Below are 21,878 nucleotides of genomic sequence, written 5' to 3' on the forward strand. Positions count from 1 at the left end.
CTTTGTTATTTGAAAAAAAAAAAAAAAAAACTTAAATCTTCCTATATACAATTTTATTTTTATTATAAAAAATATTCCGGGGGTATTGTTTCCTGTTGTAAGAACCAAGTAGAAAAAAAAAATAATTCTCCAAAACAATAATTTTTTTGTTATTCTCGAATTAAAGATTTTATTTTTTGTTATACAATATTTTAAAAGGTTGCATCGTTAAAAATTTATAAAAAGTGACCAGACCCTAAACACTGGGAAATTCGGTCGTGGGTTCGCGCCGCGATCGGACAGGCTGGCTGCTTCGGGTTTTCTCCTTGCCAATAACGACTGAGTAGGAGATATGGCGATCAATAAACACGTCTTACCGAGAAAAAGCACTTAAGGCTGCAATCTCCATATGAACAAAGGCAGTTGATTACAAAGGATTATGGATCAGGACAACCTGTTCCATGTCAGAGTAACGAACGTTATCATCAATGAGAAATCTGGGACGTTGTATGCGTCATTCGTCGTTCTTCCTTTGAAGATATAAAGCCAGGTTCTACAGTTTTCAATATCAAGTCCTGTAGGATGAAAAAAAGAAGAAAAAAACATTTTAAAACACATTGTTTTTAACCACACCAGAAGTATGGTTGACATCATACGAATGGCTTACCAGCATGAAACGAGAGCAAATTATAATATACATGGTAAGTTGCCATTGCTATTTCGACTGTTTTTTTCCTCAGTGTTTAAGGAATAATTACCAGTCTTAAAAGCATGCCAGATATGACTCTTTTCTACTTCGCTTAACAAGTTCATTGTAAAAACACAAGATTGCATTTCGTCTTCATTCATGGAAAGAAATCTGACTTTTCCAATAAATGGCTCCATTACATTTCTTATTGCATTCCTTTTCGATTTTTCATTCATCGAATGAAAGTTGTCTGCACCCAATTTTCTTTTAACTTTTTCTATGCTCCAATAATACACGGCTTGGAGTAAACGCAATTCACTGACAGATTCATATATCGCTGGAGAGAGCAGTCTATCAACTGTTGCAATTTTACAGCACATAAAGTCGACTGTTGAAAGTAGTTTTTCTCCGTGTTCGTCGAAAGCTAGCCAGCAATAATAAGTTATGACCAGATCACCGATTTCACGTGCAAAATCGTAAATTGAACAGACGGAATGCAAATTTATTTGCCAAATAATAAATGATCTGCATTTTTTTCTTAAATTCTCTAACTCGTATCTTGAACTCAGATGATACAGATGGAAAGCGTGTGTAATAGATGTTAATCCGGGATCGTCCGACTGTAAATAACTGTTTAAAAAATATAAATTATAATTTATGAGAATGTATTGAAATTAAATGAAAGGTAAGTATCGTGGAAAACTTACGTAACGAATTGTCTGATGATCTCGATTGGATAAGGCATAAACAGTACTTTCGANTCGAGAGAGCAGTCTATCAACTGTTGCAATTTTACAGCACATAAAGTCGACTGTTGAAAGTAGTTTTTCTCCGTGTTCGTCGAAAGCTAGCCAGCAATAATAAGTTATGACCAGATCACCGATTTCACGTGCAAAATCGTAAATTGAACAGACGAAATGCAGATTTATTTGCCGAATGATAAATGATATGCATTTTTTTTTTAAATTCTCTAACTCGTATCTTGAACTCAGATGATACAGATGGAAAGCGTGTGTAATAGATGTCAATCCGGGATCGTCCGTCTGTAAATAACTGTTTAAAAAATATAAATTATAATTTATGAGAATGTATTGAAATTAAATGAAAGGTAAGTATCGTGGAAAACTTACGTAACGAATTGTCTGATGATCTCGATTGGATAAGGCATAAACAGTACTTTCGAATTTTGAAAATATATAATATGATGTTCCAATTACTTGTTCAGGACTTTATTTAACTAAGCTTCTAATATAATAATTTCTTCGTTTTCTTTGTTTTGGATTCGTATCTCACTCGAAGAAATCCTAAACAATAGAAACGTATTTATTATTACTTTGAAACAAGCATCTCTGTTGTACTGTACGTTAGTTGTAGTATTTCCGACAATGGTGTATAAATAAATGGTGTATAAATGCATGACTAATATTTTAAAAATAGATATTTGCGACAGGATTGCACGAACCGTTGAGTTTAAACGATCAGCGGACCATTTATTATTTAACGTTCATAAAAATTATATTTATATTAATGATGTCTCCAAAGTTCAACGAATTCTTCGCAAAAAAAAATAATTTATCAGGAAGCACGGGATGCGCCACTCCGCAACGAAAACAAGCTAAAGCACTGACGTCGTCGAACGGCGCGCACTCGGTAAGTAATCCTACAATTTTTTGTTTATAGTATAGTTTATACAGATTATTTTCAAAAATTATACGTATTTTGGATATGTTGAGTCGAATTAGTCTAGAATCTGTTAATTTTATGGAAATAACTTTTCGAACAGCCGTAGTCCGTAAACTGCATACGTACTGGGCTGTGATTGGCTGGACTTTTAAGAAATGAATTCATAAAAACAGGAACGTATCTACCGTGTTATAGGAGGGTCGACTGTATTTGATTATCAATAGATATTAATATTATATATCAAACTGACCTTTTGCTAATGTAAAGATTTTTGCTTATGTGTATAGTTTTTGACGGATTCTCGACGGTCCTTTGTTGAATAAATGTATCTTCGATACGTATTCTATCACTTCCCTGACTAGAATTTAAAAAAAAAATTAAAAAACAAAAACTTGTTTGTACAGTTTTCGTTATAGAAAATGTAAATAATCCACGATTTGTTTTGTAATTGTCTACGAACAATAATTGATTTTTCTGTAACCTATCGTATCCTGAATCTCCGTGTGTATAAGTCATTGTATGCTATACTCTTATAACTAATAATGCTAGTCCCAAACTACTATTTCCTGGAGTTTTCCATTATTTTGTTATACAAGCCTAAAGCTTCAAAGTAAAATGTCTTTATGCTAACATAATTTTAATCAGTTATCATTTATCTTAAAAAGTAATTAAACAAGTTCGTTAATCAACGTGTAAAAGTGGTATTTGTTTAATTAAGGCAGTTGAATGAATGAAAGAAAATAAATTACATTTTGTAAACAGATTTGATTGAAATTAATTTGATGCCAATATTTTTAATTATTTATATTAAGATCGTTAAGCGTTTTTTTTAACTCTGTTTTAGAACGGCATATTTAATACACATTTTAAACACAATAAAAATAAAATGTTTTATTTAAAACAATAGATGTAATATATGTTAAAAAGCACTTCATAAACGTTATTGGTTTAATGATTACAAGTTTCACATGAAAGTACCAAATAACATTACAGAGAAATTGACTTATTCGACCGGTTTATCGGTTTACAAAGCGAAAGAAATCATGTTCAGAATGAATATACAGGTACGACAGTGTTAGGTTATGCATTGCTTTTCCTTGTAAGCGACAAGGAACCACCCGGCATGGAATAGCCACAAGCAATGCGATCATGCGCTAGGTGGGCCTTTAACTAATAACTTATTAGTTAAAGCTGTGTTTCTCATTCTCTAATGAATCATCGCTCCCTTTAATGTAGTATCGCTCCCTTCAATAAAACCGTTACTTAGTATCGCCCCTTTAACTTCAAAATTCCGATGCCGGAGGGTCAAGGCTAACGCCAAATTCGTACTGCACTGAATAGTATAATATAGAAAGAAGAAACAAAACTAAACTAAATTCGTATCCGTGGATGCGCATACGGATTTAGTTTAGTTTCGTTTCTTTTTTCTACCCTTTGTTCTATTGTTCTATTTTCTTCTAGAACTTTCTTATCTATTCCCTGTCCCTTGGTTGGGATGAGCAGTTCCTAGAAATTTAAGGAGCAAAGGTGTAAACAGAAGCCTAAGAAAAAAGAAAAGTGACGTAGCAGGTCATTCGTATACCGGACGGCAGAGTGTACGGACGAGGTGAGAATACTGGGAGTCGTATTTTCAATGACCGGATAGTTCAGAAATAAGTTCAGAAAAAAGATCCTGTTTTAAGGTCGTATTGACGACTGTGGAAGGAAAAATCCAAATTATTGAAGAAGAAAACTGGCCAGTTATAGGAGAAGAACGCGTGTTATCCCACCCAACAGTACGCATAAAGAAACAAGCCGAGAAAGGGACAAAACCCCAGATATCCCTATTTCTATCTTATCTATTATTTTTTCTGTCTTCTTAATTCTATCCCTTTTTTGTTATTAGTGTTAAGTTAGTGTTTAAGGTTAGTTTTAAGGTTCCGGGTTATATTGTCGCGATCGAGATCTATATTGTACACGTGCTTTGGATACAGCGAACTATTATTATCGCTGTAATTTCGCAGCTACTGTTTGTACCGTAAAGTTGGAATCCGTCGAAATAGAATCTGTATAAAGACGCGAAATACCTTAATTGAAAAATTTTATTAACTTTTGTTACTTTATCCTGTCTGCTTTTGTGGTGAATTTTAATTTAGCACACTTTCACACTATAAACGAAAACGCGCGCAGTGCAAGTCAAATCACGTCGCGTTATTAACGCAAAGCGTCAACTATCGGTCCAAGGTCACACGCACCGGCGCGGACTGAGTACGAAAGTTGAGATCCGTATCCGTATCCGCGGATATACATTTTTAACGATTCGGCACATCACTATTTGTAATGTAAACTTGTAGTTATGCTTTGTGTGAATGTCAGATAAACACTAGGAGAAAATTTAATTTTTACTTAATTATGGAGCATCAATGTTCGTTTATTTAGAACAGCGTTTCTCAAAGTGGTCAATAGCGCCCCGTTGTGGGCGATAAGTAGATCTAGTGGGCGCTGGAGGCAGAGTATTGAACGATGACCAAAGGCAATATTAGGGCTGATAAGAGGAAACATTGCGTTTAATGGTTTCCAGATGTTGAGAACAATGTTTGGTAAAGGCACAAAGTGTGAGATTCATAGAAAAGTTATTTTAATAATATTTCCAATCCTTTTTCACAAAAGAGAAAATGGATTAGGGGGCGTTGGGTATAACTTTATAGAACAAACGGGGCGGTGGATTGAAAAAGTTTGGGAATCACTGATTTAGAACATACGAAATAAGTGTTGATGAAAAAAAGACATGAAGATTTTATCATCTGTTACTGAATATAACATATAATTCTTAATTCTTTGTATAATTATACTTTCGTAATTTATTTCAGAGTCTAGAAAAAATCTTCAGCTTCCCTCTCTTAATTAAACTGAGGGATTCGCGATTTACATGCCAAGAAACACTGAACTATCCGAATTAAAACTTGTACAAAAAATGAGTAATAATCATTTATATATTAAAAATTAAACAAAGCTTATTAACTCAAACTTTAAAGACCGAAAATAATTTCACTAAAAGAAAGAAAATTTTAATCTACTTAAACCCTTCTAACCCTAAAAGTGGAAGAGTCCATTTCTCGAGTTCGAACATTGTAAACAGACGGTTATTTACATAAGGAAATAAGCTTTTTGTGAAGTTTTGCTTAGTTATTGTCACCAGTAAGACAATTGAAACTTTTGTTAATTAAATACTTTTAGTTTAAATATTCTAAAAAATTTATATATAAAAATTCACTAAGAGTATGTTCATTTGACGCGAACATATGTGATGAAATAAGTACAAATAACAGACAAAAAATCAACTTATATCATGTATCACGTTATTTTTTAAGCTTCCGATAGCAGTACAGCATCGCTTCTTCTATTAATTTTTTTTTATAAAACAGACACATACGATAGTCAATAGCAAAACACGTAAAAGTATTTTGCGCCCACACATATAAAAATGCTATATGCAGAAAACAATACAACTACTTACCGACTCTGCTCCTCTCGATCCGCCATTTCTTCGGCTTGTTTCCGCACTGAACTTTCGAGTATGACGTCGAAGAACGGAGGAAACACACGTTAAAAAGTAAAAATGAATTATCACAGTAATTGGCTGCAGATGCCACGTCACTTGACGTCACCGCCTCTCCACAGGAGCACTTAAATTTTAATTGCATTACTTAAATATTTTGTATACCCGACATTAAAACCGGCTTTATACATGTATTTATTGTGATCTCACATACACGTATCTAAGAAATTAGCATATAACTAAGTGGACCATTATGTGCTTACGAGTAACAGCATGACGTTGAAGTCACTTCACAATCAATTAACACCTTTATAATTTACGTTGTTGACAATGTGGCCAGTGGTGTAATCGTGGTGCATTAGATTCATGTTGACGTGGTTGTTGTTTCGAGTCCCGTTGGAGTAAGTGTAGGTTTCTTCTTACACTATAAGTTTTTTATTTTTTATATTGTCAGATAGAAAAACTGAAAGTCGTAGGAAATGAATAAACAGCAAAGTTTTTTTCAAATTTCAAACCTTTATAATGTTTATGTTAATTAAGAATCTCTTTGCTAAGGCGTTTCATGTGAAAATTCAAACTGTATTTGTGAGCAAACTTCTGTAAATAATAATCGCAGTTAAATTGTTTCTCTCCCTTATAAACTAGAAAACTCCTTAATGGATTGATCTTTTGTGTAAATCTCTGTTTGCAATAATTGCAGATAAAAGATTTCTCTCCGGAATAACCGCGAAAAATCCGTTTTTCTGCATAAATGACAACAGAACAGCTTTTCTCCTGTGCGAATACTTCTATAAATTTTAAAGTGTGACTTCACACAGAATTCTTTGCCAGAATTTTCACCGAAAAATTGCCTCTTCTTCACACTTTCACGCAGAAAATCTAATAAATACAAAATATTAACTTTAATGTTGACGTACAAATTAATTCGTTTATATTAATTACTACAATGAAATGCATAAAAAGTTATTTCTGCATATCTTGTATGTAATTACTTTACAATATTAAATTTATTTTTTTATTCAGATGTAAATATTTAGTTCCTATTTGAAAACTTGTAATTTTTTAAGTAAATTCAACAAGAGAAATGTTGGCTGCCTTCAAGATACATCTTAAACAAATAATATAATTTTAATTTTAACAATTAATGTCAGATTTGCATAATTTTGAAATTTAAATATCCTCAAACAGTTCGTATTTACCAATAAATTAAACGGAATAATTACTGATTTAAATTTTATGTGCTTGCATTTTCTATAAATTCGATTACATAAAAGACAAGTTGATACCGTGTTATCAGTGATGTAAAGATATTAATGATTAATTACGTTTGTTAATATTGATATATTCACACGACCGTCGTAGCGAATTTTCTTACTCTTGTAAATATTGTATCGGACCGACAGATAACTCGATATCAATGCATTTATTATTGACTTTTCTACTATTGACATTTTCTTTTGTACATATTCTTAACTAATAAACTGTAAAGGTTGCCATCGATTAACGTTACAAAGAACGAAATATTCACCGTCCAGAAAATTATATCTACGAAATGTTTATTTATGTTATAGAATCGATATTTCTACTTTTGTGTGTTAATAAATATTCTGATCCAAACATATTCATTTACTGCCGAAGTGAATTTCTAAAGAGAGAAAGCAAACATGAAACTGACAGTGAATAATACTACAGCTATGGCCATAATTTTCATAAGAATAAGCCAATCAAGTTTCATGAATAATGAAGCTGATATAAAATAGAGGAGAAAAATATACGTAGAATGTGTAAATCGATGCTAGATAAAATTCTCCTGTTTCGTTCATACACTGAATACAGTACCACAAATCCCAATGAAGTACAATATTTCTTCGATGCGAAGTTGTATTCCTTGTACATTAATGGAGGTAAAAGTTATTAATATGTAAATTTTCGACTATAAATTCTTATCTTCTATTATCAGGACTTATTATACTGGTTTTACAGATAATATTAGAAAGATTAACAGATCAAAGTTAGTTTCTGGCTCAGATTTCGTAATCTCACGTATATTTTATAATATAACGCCCCGATAGAGGATAATATAAAGAATATTTGAGCCGATGCAAATATCATAATTAGTTTTATATTCACGTCACAGAAAACGATTTCCACAACCGATTTGTCGGTAAAGGCGGGGTATACGAAGATCTAAAAAAAATTACGGTTCTGGTTGTGGTAAAGAATGCCAAACATGACAATATCGAAAATAAATTTTCGATTTCTCACATTTGTGTGACTTCACTTTCAAATGCACTCTTTTCGCTTGGTAAGCACAATTTTCTGTTTTCAAATAGCTGAATTGAAAGCTGTAAAATAATAGAAACAATGTTATGACCAAGGTAACAGCGTCTTTCTGCTTCGGAAACACGAATATCCAACTACTACACAAGACATTTTCTTTGACGATGGTTGCGGAAAACAGTAACATATTGAACCACCAAAACTTTTCTATAATGGTGACATAAATACTAAAAAGTTTGCCGATGTAACTTTTAGTGTCGACTGGGCGATTATTCATATACAGTATCTGAATACCAAACACCTTAACAGTTCTGATGAATGGATAAATGAAGTTAAGTTTTCTTGATAAGGAGTTAAAGTCATCTGCGATTGAATATCGTGGGATACGTATTAATCACTAAAAATTGCCTGATGTATTACTATAACGCACGGTTTTCACGAAATTTAGTAAAAGATTATTCTATATGTACAGGTAACCCCCGTATAACACGACATTTCTGTAGCACGGATTCGCTCTAACACGGTTCGAGAATTGGGAAAATCCTTTATATAACACGGGGCTTTTATAGCACGGGTTCACTCTGACACGGTTCGGGAATCGGGTAAAACCCTCGTACAACTTGGAATGTAATAAAGGATGCGTTCTTTTATACTTCCGCTTAACTTCGCGCGAGCATTCTAATTGTTTTCGTGGCTACTTCGAATGCTCTTTCAACAAATAATCCATTCAATGGTTAAATTTTACAATTGGGGCCCTTCTTTTGCCTCTAAAAGCTCATTTTAGAATTATAGATTCCTACCTCGTATTATCGATAGTGCGGGCGCTGCCATCTTTCTTTCACCATTGTTCCTAAATGCCTACAAACAGCGGTGAACTCCTGTTGCAGAGCGACCGCTATTAATTAACGAACGCACCCACAAACTGTTACCAGTTTATGATGTTCATGCTGAGATCATCATATCAAAATAAATAATACTCTGGTGAAATATTTACTTAAATAATAAATTAGTATTTTACGTATGAAAAAAATAAATAATAAATCCGATTTAAATAAGGATTTAACAACATGTTTTTGAATTTTTGGAACCTAACTCCCCTTTTCGCAGTAGTTCTTTGTTTTGTATAACACGGCAATTTTTTGGAACTTAACTCCCGTGTTATACGGGGGTTACCTGTATATATGAACATGTTACTTGTAATACACTGAAGTAATCGGACTCAGTCCTGATGTTAATATATAAGTACAGTACAGATGTGTAGTACCTGTACATATAATTTCCATAAAATTACCTAAATATAAAATCGATAAGTCTTAATGGAATAAATGAACACAGCGTTGTATATAATTAATATAACAACTATAATTCACTAATATTTTCATTAGCTTTCATGAAATATTGACACGGTAGTAATAGGAAAGAGTAGTGTGTTTAGTAAACAAGAAAAATAATCTGATGAATGTATTAAATTGTAGTTTTATAAGTTGCGTTCAAGTCTATCTTTTGAGTAATTTTCGTTGATAATATACAAATAGAATTTTGGTTCGGTTCGTTTTGGTTTGTTGGAGTTATGGCTACGCAACTTGATCGATCTGTTTAGAAGGGATGCCTTCCGGGAGGTCTTTTTTTAAAAAAATTGGTCCCTATTTAGGCATTTACAGACGTGAAGTAAACTCGAAAACTCCACGTTGCCAGCCCCTCCGAGCGAGGCGCAAACCCACGACCGAACTCAGTTTTCAGGGTACTAAGACCGGTTGGCCACTGCTGAGACCAGGTAGGGTGTTAAGTACGTAATTTAATGTTATTTATATAAAAATTTCACAATGAAAAATTTGGAAAATTTACTGAAAAAAAATTCTGTTTATGTATTTCTTCGATTCGTCGTCGATTGTAATAATGCATCTTAATTTCAGTACCACAACGAAAAAGATAATAAATATATATATAATAAAATGCTAAAATGCATCTAATAAATATTATCATTATAATATAAATTATCAGAAATTATATTCCATGTTTTTAATTAATGCGTGTAAACACTAAACATATTTAAGAAAACAGCCTTACAACCTACCAATTTACCTATTACATCTATAAAGCTGGAAATAACCCAAACTGATAGGAAAAATACTAATTCCTACAAGTTGTAATTGAAATAGCATTTTTGTCTAAAACTTTTCTCTATTATTCTACGGCTTTTTTACTTATTGACTATCTACATTTCATGTGTGTTATGTTACACTTTATGTTAAGGAAGAAAAGCCGAACTCAAAAGAAATTTCGACTCTAGCATGTTATAAGAAATTTGCATTCTATTCAATTAAAGGAAAAAATAATAATAGGTAATTAATGTCTTCTGTTAGTATTATACAACACAGAAAAAAATTTTTAAAAAGTTACTTAATTGCTTGTCTTTGTACCTAAATATATCCATTCATAAAACACGCATGCAATAAACAAGCATCATTAAAATTGCCACAAAATAAAATACATTAATGTAAATTTTTAAATAATATGACAATAAAAATTCTCCAAAATGCGAATGCTGTAAATATAGTAAATAAATATTTTTATATTTATTTTTAGAAATTGATCATTTTTAAAAAATTCGCCGAAAATTTCTAAACGGTCTTCAATGTTTCATTGTTTAGAGTTAAAAATAAGTACAGTACCGCTATGAAAACTACCTAAGTGTAATCACGTAGTATTAAAGCTATACCTTATAAAGCTTTTGAATAGTTAACTTTTATGCAAATTGCTGCTGTAGAAATTCTGCCGTCAACTCGTTCTAAACGCACTGTTCTTTTAACAGAAAATGTCAGTAACCAGGTAAAATTTCAGGACACATTCAATTAAAAAGAAATCAAATTTCAAGCCAATTAAATTTACGCAAAGTATCGTAAATGAAAAACATCGCATTCTTGAGAGCGAATACAAAGAACAATAATAAAATAAAAATATGTAAATAATAAAATTGAAACGTGGATATCCAGTAGCTCGTGCATTTAGACAAAAATTCTAGTTTTAATTCTTATTATTTTTATCGTCATTAACATGAAGAAATAAAAGATAAATGCTGTATGATTGTAATTATATTTCTTTCTCGGACATCAACTGCAATAAAAAATAAAATCACCCACGTAATTATCATTCAAACGATGACAATTATAAACTTTCTTGATATATTTGCAAATACTAAATTTTGATATATAAACATCTTGACTAATGAAAATTTACGTATCAAAAAGAAAAATTACATTAATAAGCACTTTATATTTAAATTTTGTTTTCTTTAAACACAATAAATTCAAATACACACATTTTGCAGAAATAACACAGTGATACAGTAAGAAATAATCATATTCGAATTAACTTTACATTATATTCTCGTTTAGATTTCGCGGTTTTCCAGGGAAACTTCAAAAATATGAATCAACCGAAAAGTAAATATTATTCATAAGGTTTCTGTCACAGGTTAGAAATTTGTCTTCAAATTTCCTGGCATCTGTTCCTTCGTCGCTCACGAAGTAACTCAGTTCAGGTGAAAACTCGATATCGGGTTCGACATTTTCAGCGCTGAAAAAGAAAGCAAATAAACGAATTGACCAAGATTTTTTTAGATAGAGAAATGTTTGCAGATATGCTACTCCGTCTTTATCGCAAACAGTGTTTAACGAAAACTGTCCGTAGTCCAAATCGTTAATATACCCGTATACGTGCATTGGAAAACTTTCGCGTAGCTTTATTGGAAATCGAAGAGTCGTGACGTAACAATCTTCCCTCACAACTACTTCGCTGCTAAAATATATGTAATCTTTCGTCTTTCTGTTTATGACAATAAAAGGATTTCCACGATTTATATACGTGAACAAGTTAAAATAATTTATTCTGCTTCTTGTTTTTGTTTCTCGACTGAAGTAACTGAGATAAAAGGAGTAATTACCAGTCTTAAAAGCATGCCAGATATGACTCTTTTCTACTTCGCTTAACAAGTTCATTTTAAAAACAAAATGTTTCAATTCGTATTCATTCATGGCAAGAAATCTGACTTTTTCAATAAATGGCTCCATAACATTTCTTATTGCAGTCCTTTTCGATTTTTCATTCATGGAATGAAAGTTGTCTGCACCCTGTTTTCTTTTAACTTCTTCTATGCTCCACTGATACACGGCGTGTAGTAAAAACGATTCACTGACAGATTCATATATCGGTCGAGATAGCAGTCTATCAATTGTTGCGATTTTACAACACATAAAGTCGACTGTTGAAAGTAGTCTTCCTCCGTGTTGGTCGAAAGCTATCCAGCAATAATAAGTTATGACCAGATCACCGATTCCACGTGCAAAATCGTGAATTGAACAGACGGTATTAAGATTTATTTCCCGAATGATAAATGATCTGCATTTCCTTCGTAAATACTCTAACTCGTATCTTAAACTCAGATGATACAGATTGAAAGCGTGTGTAAAAGAAAACAATCCGGGATCGTCCGTCTTTACATACCTGTTAAAAAATATAAATTATAATTTTTGACAGTGTATTGAAATTAAATGAAAGATAAATATCGTGAAAAACTTACGTAACAAATTGTCTGATGGTCTCGATTGGATAAGGCATAAACAGTACTTTCGAATTTTCAAAATATATAATATGACGTTCCAATTGCCTGTTCAGGACTTTACTTAACTGAGCTTCCGATATAATAATTTGTTCGTTTTCTTTGTTTTGGATTCGTATTTCACTCGAAAAAATCCTAAATCAACAGAAAAATATTTATTATTTCTTTCGAACAAACATGTCTGTTGTACGTTAATTATAGGATTTCCGACAACCTTGTATGAACAATATATGCATGACTAATGTTTTAAAAATAGATATTAAACTTTTCGTATTATCGTATCCCGTAATAATTTTTTGTTCATAGAATAAAGATGTCTTTTCTTTTAAAAAAATGCAGCGTTTTTTGGTACGATAAGGAAATAAAACTTCAATATCGCGAAATTTTTAAAAGAAAATTTTTTGTATGCATTTAAAAAAAATCTCTATTATATAAACAAAGAAGTATTATAAAATATGTCTTTCAGTAGACTGAAAAGGGGTGTAGCCTGAAATAAAATCCTGTTTATAGAATATAGATATTCTTACATATTTTAAGGAAGACACTTTGTATGATAAATCAGAGTTATTTGATTATCAATATAGGTATTAATACTAATATCGAAGTGACCTGTTGTTAATGTAAAGATTTTTATGTTTATGTATTGTTTTTGACGGAGTATCGACGGTCCTTCAGTTAATTAGTTAAATGTTTCTTCGATACTACTTCTCTCACTCTTTGACTAGAATTAAGAAATAATTACAAAAGTAAAACTTGTCTGTACAATTTTCGTTATGGAAAATGTAAATATTCTAGAATTCGTGTCAAATTGTTTTGTAATTCTCGACGAACAATAATTGATTTATTTGTAACCTATCGTATTCTGAAAATCTATGTGTATAGGTCATTGTATACTGTACTGTTATAACTAATAATGCTAGTCCCAAACTGGTACGTCATGGAGTTTTCCATTATTTTATTATACAAGTTTGAAAGTAAAAAATCATTACGCTAACATAATATTTATCAATCAACATCCGTTGTAAAAAGTGATTAAACAAGTTCGTTAAGAGGGAGATTTTTTCCCGACCCGAAAACAGCTCACAAAAGTCTAATTTTACAAAGAATTAACAATTACATGTTACATTCAGTGACAGATGAAAAATCTTTAGGTCTTTTTTTCATTGACACTTATTTCGTGTGTTCTAAATTAACGGACATTGACGCCCCGTAATTAAGTAAAAATTAAATTCTGTCCTCGTGTGTGTCATTCATTCACACAAAGCACAATTACAGGTTTACATTACAAACTGAAGTAAAAACAGAAAGCCTTTAACTGATAAGTTATCAGTTAAAAGCCCTTCTAGCGCTTCGAGTCGCATTGCTCGTGGCTATTCCATGCCGGGTAGCATCATGTGATTCCTGGTCACTTACAAGGAAAAGCAGTGTATAACGTAACACTGTGGCACCTATGTATACATTCTAAACATGATTTCTCTCGCTTTGTAGACAGATAAATAATAAACCGGCCGATAAGTGAATTTCTCTGTAATGTTATTCGGTATTTCATGTGAAACTTGTAATCATTGAACAAATAACGTTTATAAAGTTCTGCTATAACACGTATTATATCTATTGTTTTAAAAAATTTTCATCTTAATATGAATAATTACAAACAAAATATATTATTAAAAATATTTGCATGAAATTAATTTCAATCAAATCTATGTACAAAATGTAATTAATTTTCTTTCATTCATTCAACTGCCTTAAACAAATAAATACAGTCGACCCCCCTATAACACTGTTGATTATTCCGTTCTATATGAATTCCATGTTGTACGAGTCACTTAGATTTTACAAATACGTGATCCGTTCACATCCCGGCACACGTATTTGTAAAATCTAAATGACTCGTACAACACGGAATTCATATAAAATGGAATAATCAACCGTGTTATAGGGGGGTCGACTGTACCACTTTTACATTTTAGAACTCAACGTCCCATCTACTAGTTGATGAATCTTAGTGATCCGCGATTTACATGTCGAGAAACACTGAATTACCCGAATTAAATCTTGTAGAAAAAAATGAGTATTAATCATTTGTATATTGAAAATTAGACAAAGTTTATTAACTCAAACTTCAAAGACCGAAAATCAAACAATCAACCAACATTTATTTGTTATGGCTTTCGCCTTTACAAAGGGGTTACAAATCTTGTATATTTATCAATACAAACATTGTTATACATGGTTTCAAAGATATTAAAGCTTAACTAATAATGTTATGTTAACATGTTAAATAAATAACAGAAAAATTTATAAACTTTCAATAGCATGTCAGAGCTTAAACTATCATCGTATAAACAATACAAGTCAAAATCAGTTGTCAATAAATTATCCCTTAAATGTTCAGTAATTTCACAAGATACAAATAAGTGGTTTTTAATACTTTCACAGAGTCGGTTACATAATGGGCAGTTAGAATGGGCGGAAATATTCATTCTACGCCTATTTAATACAATAGTATAGTCATTAAGTCGCAATTGAATTATCAAAGATTTAACATTATAATTTAAATTTGACAATAAATAATGTTGAGGTGTCCATGGAGCTATTAAGGAAGTCTCATAAAACCCACTCTTTTGCTCAATATATTGAATATCTTGAGCCCAATATTTATCTTTTAATGACTGAAGTATTTCAACCATAAAAAGATTTTTATTTGAGAACTGAACATAATAGTCAGTAGAATAACCCAATTCAGACAATAAGTTTTCAACTGAGGAAGACCAAGTTACAAACGAAGATTTTCCACCTATTAATTTCAATTTATTATAAATCAACTTTCTAGGGTCATAATCTGGTAACTCCAAAATTTTACTCCAATATCTAAAAATAGTCATTGTTAAATGTATAGCCATTGGTGGACGACCTAGTTCAAATCTTAAAACAGGTCCAGGAACCGAACGATTAATATGAAATATTGATCTAATAAATCTCAACTGCGTCTTCTCCAATTTGTCAACAAAAGATGGTCCCCAAATAGGGAACATATACCCCAAACTTGAACGTATCAAGGAATCAAACAATCGATAATACGACTTAATGGAAGACTGCTTCATTCTGACCATAAGCTTTATTAAATTAGAAAGCTGAAGTTTATATTTCAAAAACAATTTTTCTAAGTGAAAAGAAAAAGAACCCTGTGGAGTAAAATAAATACCCAGATATTTGTAAGACGAGACAATCTCCAACTCAGAGTTAAATAAATAAAATTTATCAGCTTTCCCCAGTCTACCCCCTCTCCGAAAAACCATTACTTTAGATTTAGACTCATTAATAAATAGCTTATTAGACTTACAGTAATCTTGTAGGAGGTCAAGTTTTTTCTGAAGACCAATAGGTGAATACGAAAATATTACAATATCATCAGCAAACAAAAGACAGTTCAATTCTATTTCTGGTGATATGGATATACCCATTGTATTATGATTACAAAAAAATTCCGAGAGATCATTAACAAATAAATTAAACAAAATAGGACTAAGTGGTTCACCTTGTGGAAGCCCTTTATTAGCAGTTACCGCCTCCGAAAAACAATGATTAACTTCAATTTGATAAGTGGTATTCGAAAACAATTGTCTTATAAGATTAATAAAAGATGATGACATACCTATCCGAGAAAGCTTCGACCATAAAATATCATGATCTATTGCATCAAACGCCTTTGACAAATCAATAAATCCAACATATAATTTTCTCCGCTTCTTAGTCAAAATTAATTGCAAAATTCCAAAAAATATAAATAGATTATAACCAACACCTCTATTCACTACAAAAGCTCCTTGACCAATAGAAATAGTATGAGACCGCTCAAGCCAAAGACGCAAACGATTAGCCAATAACGTAGAAAAAATTTTCCTAATTACACTAATTAGCGATATCGGACGGTAATTCATAGGATCAAACCGATTACCCTTCTTATATATCATTTTTAAACAAATATTTTTCCAAGTAATGGGAAAAGAATAATTAGTTTTAAAATTATTAAATGTATATAACAAATCATTTAGAATATTAGTCGGGAGAAATTTAATCATCTCAGCCTTAACTGCATCTAGTCCAGGGGCTTTATTATTTTTTAAAGATCTTACCACAAATTGTAATTCATCAAATGAAAAATTATCATCGAGTAATGGATCCGTATTAACATTAGTACAAATAGACAGTACAACTAAAGATGGTCCAGAAAAAAACTTTCTCAAATAATCCGACCAATCACAGATAGAGATGTTATTATACACAACTTTGCCATTTCTAAATTTATTAACAATTTTCCAAAATTCAGAAGAGTTTTTAATATGTGATAATTGGAAGTTAATCTTATTCCAAAATAATTTCTTTTTGGCTTTACAAAGAGATTTAAAAGTTTTTTCCAAATTAGAATAAATATTAAATTGTTGTTCAGTTCTTGATCGCCGAAATAATCGTAAAGCACGATTCTTCTCTCTCTTCAGTCGTAGGCAATCAATGTCAAACCAAGACTTTACAAATTTTCTTGAACAATCATATTTAACATACATATTACTTTGAATTACAGACTCAAGAATCATATCAACAAAAGACGAATAAAAAGAAAAAGAATCCAAAAAAAATCCACCCTTAATATCTGCATATCTCTTAGTGACACTATACAAATACTTATCCAAACATGAAGATCTCCACACATAACGACGTTTCTCAATAGGCAATTCTTTACTGAGAAGAAGAGAATCAAACCTGAACTCAATAGAAATGGGGAGATGGTCAGAATCAAATTTATTCAAAACTCTAAAGTCCACCAAATTATCAACCAATGCAGGATTTATGGCTATCAAGTCAATAACTGATGCACCTAAAGAGGAAATAAATGTAAAATTAGCAGGAGAATCAGTAACGAAACGACCATTCAATAGAATCATTCCACAAGATTTGACCAAGTTCAAAAATCTCTTTCCTCTATAGTTAAAAATCTTATCTTTAGACTTTCTAATATTATGAAAATTTCTATTAGAACCTATATAAAGTGTATCTACTTCGGAGGCGATTCTAGCGTTAGAATCACCAAGGATCATAATGTCATCATCATCTTTAAAATCCAAAATCAATCTATCAAGATACTCGATCAACGAATCATATTTTTGAATAGACATATAAACCAAAACAATTAAGAGCCCAGGACGATCTTTAAACAGAAGTTTATCAAATATAAGTTTAGCCATAATAATGTTATCAGAGAGATGACAAATTTCTAACTTACCAAGTTTCCGAGAAACCATTAAAAACAAGCCTCCAGACGGTCTTCCAGGTCCCTCAAGTTTATGAGCTAACATTTCAGTAAAATAAAATTGGGAATCCAATGATGAAAGAAAGGTTTTCACCGAAAATGTCATCCATGATTCAGTTATACCAACAATATGATATGATGATACAAAATCAACAAAACTCTTATCAGAAAAATTATCAAACAATGATCCTTGACTATTCCATGACAATACCTTTAACGTATAAGAAACCTCAGAATGAGGAATAACAATTGAAGTTTTTAATTCTCGTCCATTCGACGATCCAGCGACTTCCCTGGTGATAAAAAAGGATCAATTTTCATCAACTTATTATTTATTAAATCAAACGTAAAGTCTTCTCCATTTATTGTTAAACAATCAGCTCTCATATACGCATTTTTTCCGGTCTTCTTGGCCTCTTGATAAAAAGGAAAAAGATTTTTTCTCCTAACTCTCGATCTCCAGTATAAATCATCAAAAAACTTTACCCTCGAGCATCCTTCCCTTCTCTGAATATTATGAACATTCCGATAAATGAATTTTTTATCGGAGACAATATCAAGTTTAGCCACCACCAATTTGTTTTTTGAGATTATTTTAAGATCTTTCACCAAAATTGAGTCGCCACTAGGTCTTTTAATAGATGTTAAAATATCGGAAGCCAAGGACAAAACTTCAGACGAGTTTCCCTCTAATCCAGCAATAATAATATTATTTCTCTGACGTTCATTTATCGACGAATCCAAAAGATATAAGAAATAGGAGGTCGAAGCAGTAGATGAGGTATTTAAACTTGAAATTTCTTCCACCTTCTTCTCTACATTGAGGAGACGTTGTTCAAAATCTTTATGCAAATTTGCCAGCCATTCGAATTTAGTAGACAAATCTTCAAGTTTAGTCAAAATAGTATCAAATTTTTCCTCTAAAAAGGAAAATAAATTTTGGGGTACATTTGAAGAAGAAACCAAAGGAGGAAAAAAAGATTCCAATCGCTGAGATTTCAAAGTCGGTTCACTAGGAGATCTTTGACGTTTTCCAACAACTGATATGGACGATTCCGAAAGAGGGGTGGAAGGTGGAGTGCGAGACATCGGTCCAGGGTTAGATTCAATACCTCCAATTACCAATAAAGCACGTAATAATAAATATACATCAAAATCTTTAATGAAACCAAGATGAAAAACCAGACATTCTGTAGAAGCGAACATATCCAAAGCACTATAATTTAATAAAAACCAGCTCACTCAAAAACTCACCAACACTGACGAACGTCGGAAGCGCCCTCCCCAAAGACCGAAAATAAATTCACCAGCATAAAGGAAATTTTAATCTACTTAAACCCTTTGAATTCTAAAAGTAAAAGAGTCTATTTCTGAAGTTCGAACATTGTGAAAAGACGGTTATTTACACAAGGGAATAAGCTTTTTGTGAAGTTTTGCTTAGTCATTGTCTCCCGTAAGACAGTTGAAACTTTTATTAATTAAATACATTTAGTTTAAATATTCTAGAAAATTTATATATAAAAATTCACTAAGAGTATGTTTATTGAAGCGAACATATGTGATGAAATAAGTAAAAATAACAGACAGAAAATTAACTTATGTCATTTATCACGTTATTTTTTAAGCTTCCGATAACAGTACAGCATCGCTTTCTTTCTCAATTTTTTTATAAAAGAGACACATACGATAGTCAATAGCAAACTATGTAAAATTATTTTGCGCCCACACATGTAGAAACGTTATATACAGAAAATAATACAACTACTTACCCACTTTGCACCTCTCGATTCGCCATTTCTTCGGCTCGTTTCCGCACTGAACTCTCGAGTATGACGTTGAAGAACGGAGGCAACAAGCGCTTAGAAGTAGAAAAAAAATTATCACGGAAATTGGCTGAAGATGCCACATGACTTTGACGTCACTGCCTCTTTGCAAAAGCACTTAATTTTTTAATTGCATTACTTGTATATTTTGTATATCCAACATTATAACTGGCTTTATATGTGTATTTAATGTGATCTAACATACACGTATGTAAGAAATTAGCATATACCTGGACCATTACGTGCTTACGAGTAACAGCATGACGTTGAAGTCTCTTTGCACTCAATTAAAGCCTTCATAATTTACATCTTGGTGCGTTAGTTTTATATTGACACGGTTGTTTCGTGTCCCGTTGGAGTGAATGTTCTTTTCTTTTTACACTCTAATTTTTAAATTTGTTATATTGTCAGGTAGAAAAACTGAAAGTCGTAGGAAATGAATTCACAGCAAGGTTGGGTATTACATCATTCGTTTCAAATTTTAAACTTTTACAATATTTATATTAATTAAGAATCCATTTGCTATGGCATATGATGTGAAGATTTCTTATATTTACATTTATTATAATTATATAAATTTAATTTAAGAATATATATTATTCTTTTTTACTAATCTATTTTTTACAATTTATATTCAGATATTCGAATTTTTATTAGTAAGTATATATTAAAATTTTAAATTAAATACAATGCTCTAATTATAGTTGCATAAGAGATAGTGTTAAAGCTAAATCAAGTAGATCATTTCTATAAGAATTGTAACAGTATATATTTGAATAAATATTGGTCTATACAGTAATGTTCAATGATAAATTCAAAGTAATGTTTAGGCTAGTACTGCAAACATAAGCAAAATATTAAATGCGTTATAAATTGATGTAAACACTGCAAAAATTGTATGTAAACTATTGTTCATAGAAATTGCTATACCAGGAAATCTCAATGTATTTGCTGGAGATTTACAATGATATGAAATGAAACTTAATATAGCAGCAACGTTGCCAAAATTGTTGTGCGAGCAACGTCAACTTAACAATCACATATACCGTGATGATATAGGGTCAACAGATATAAGACCTGACGTTTATGGTTCTTCGATGTCATAGACTAAAGACCCAGTGCTCGCATTTTTTTACAAAAATGTAAATAGTGAGACATCAAATAGCACAGTTGCTTAGTGTTTCCAAACAGATAATGTTTAGCCTGATGCATTGTGCTGCTCTAAATCTTGGTACGGAGCCTGTTACGAACGGGCTGTAATTCTTGGTAACCATATAGCCCAGTTTTGAAATATTAAAGTATTGAATGTAATTCTTGTTGTATGATGTACGGTGGTGATGAGTAATGAGTCATTAAGTTTAACCTAAGCTCCTGCTTCATACAAATCTAAAACTGACATAGCAAAGAGAGTTTGGAGGTTGGAGTTTTTTCTTTCAGACATCCTTGGTGCCATTTTCCACACGATAATGCCATTGAATTGAAATTATTATATTATATCTTATAATAAATATTATAATTATAATTATGCTTTCTTAAACAATATTTCGATTAATAATTCAAAGAACTAAAAATGTTTATTCGTAGAAAATTATTTAAATAAATTTAAAATTATATTTAGGGAGATTCTAACATAGGATATAGCTATCAAGTAAGTTTTTTTTTAAAAATCAATGATAATTTATGTTTCATAAAGAAATTATTTTTCAGTCACTAGATAAAGACAGTAATGCATTCAAGCAAGACACCATTATGTTTGATCCTTTTAACTAACACTCACATTTTTTATTTTATAATGCTCATTTATTTACAGGGTTATAACTAAACATTCGATCTATGGTATAACACGCTGTTTGATGTATTTAATTGAATTATAAAATAGTGGGCCACCACACACACATACATTGGTTTGGTTTAAAGAGAAAGTTCACTCGACTCAAATTAACAATGTAATTTCGGCG

At 31.4% G+C, this 21,878-nt stretch overlaps 3 protein-coding genes across 3 annotated transcripts in view; all 3 read right to left on the reverse strand.

Moving 5' to 3' along the window:
* LOC111638051 overlaps window positions 1-526 on the reverse strand; it is a 13,593-nt gene extending 13,067 nt beyond the window's left edge. The window contains exon 1 of the mRNA XM_023383684.1: window positions 434-526. The gene's annotated coding sequence lies outside the window, so the exon portion shown is untranslated. The remainder of the gene's footprint in view (window positions 1-433) is intronic.
* A 116-nt stretch (window positions 527-642) lies between these two features.
* The window catches only part of LOC111638053, a 39,789-nt gene continuing 18,553 nt past the window's right edge, over window positions 643-21,878 (reverse strand). The window contains exons 2-3 of the mRNA XM_023383686.1: window positions 1,798-1,971; window positions 643-1,297 (exon numbers count right to left, since the gene is read on the reverse strand). Of these exons, the coding sequence (XP_023239454.1) occupies window positions 667-1,297; window positions 1,798-1,835 (669 nt within the window). The 5' untranslated portion in view covers window positions 1,836-1,971 and the 3' untranslated portion in view covers window positions 643-666. The remainder of the gene's footprint in view (window positions 1,298-1,797; window positions 1,972-21,878) is intronic.
* LOC111638048 lies at window positions 11,488-20,287 on the reverse strand. Its single transcript, XM_023383680.1, has 3 exons — window positions 19,867-20,287; window positions 12,748-12,921; window positions 11,488-12,671 (listed from the first exon to the last, which is right to left on the reverse strand). The coding sequence occupies exons 1-3, from the start codon at window positions 19,890-19,892 to the stop codon at window positions 11,588-11,590; spliced, it is 1,284 nt and encodes a 427-aa protein (XP_023239448.1). The 5' UTR covers window positions 19,893-20,287; the 3' UTR covers window positions 11,488-11,587.

Source organism: Centruroides sculpturatus, unplaced genomic scaffold (assembly GCF_000671375.1).
Source record: "Centruroides sculpturatus isolate CEXI.00-Female unplaced genomic scaffold, Cexi_2.0 scaffold1077, whole genome shotgun sequence".
Classification (NCBI taxonomy): Eukaryota; Metazoa; Arthropoda; class Arachnida; order Scorpiones; family Buthidae; genus Centruroides; species Centruroides sculpturatus.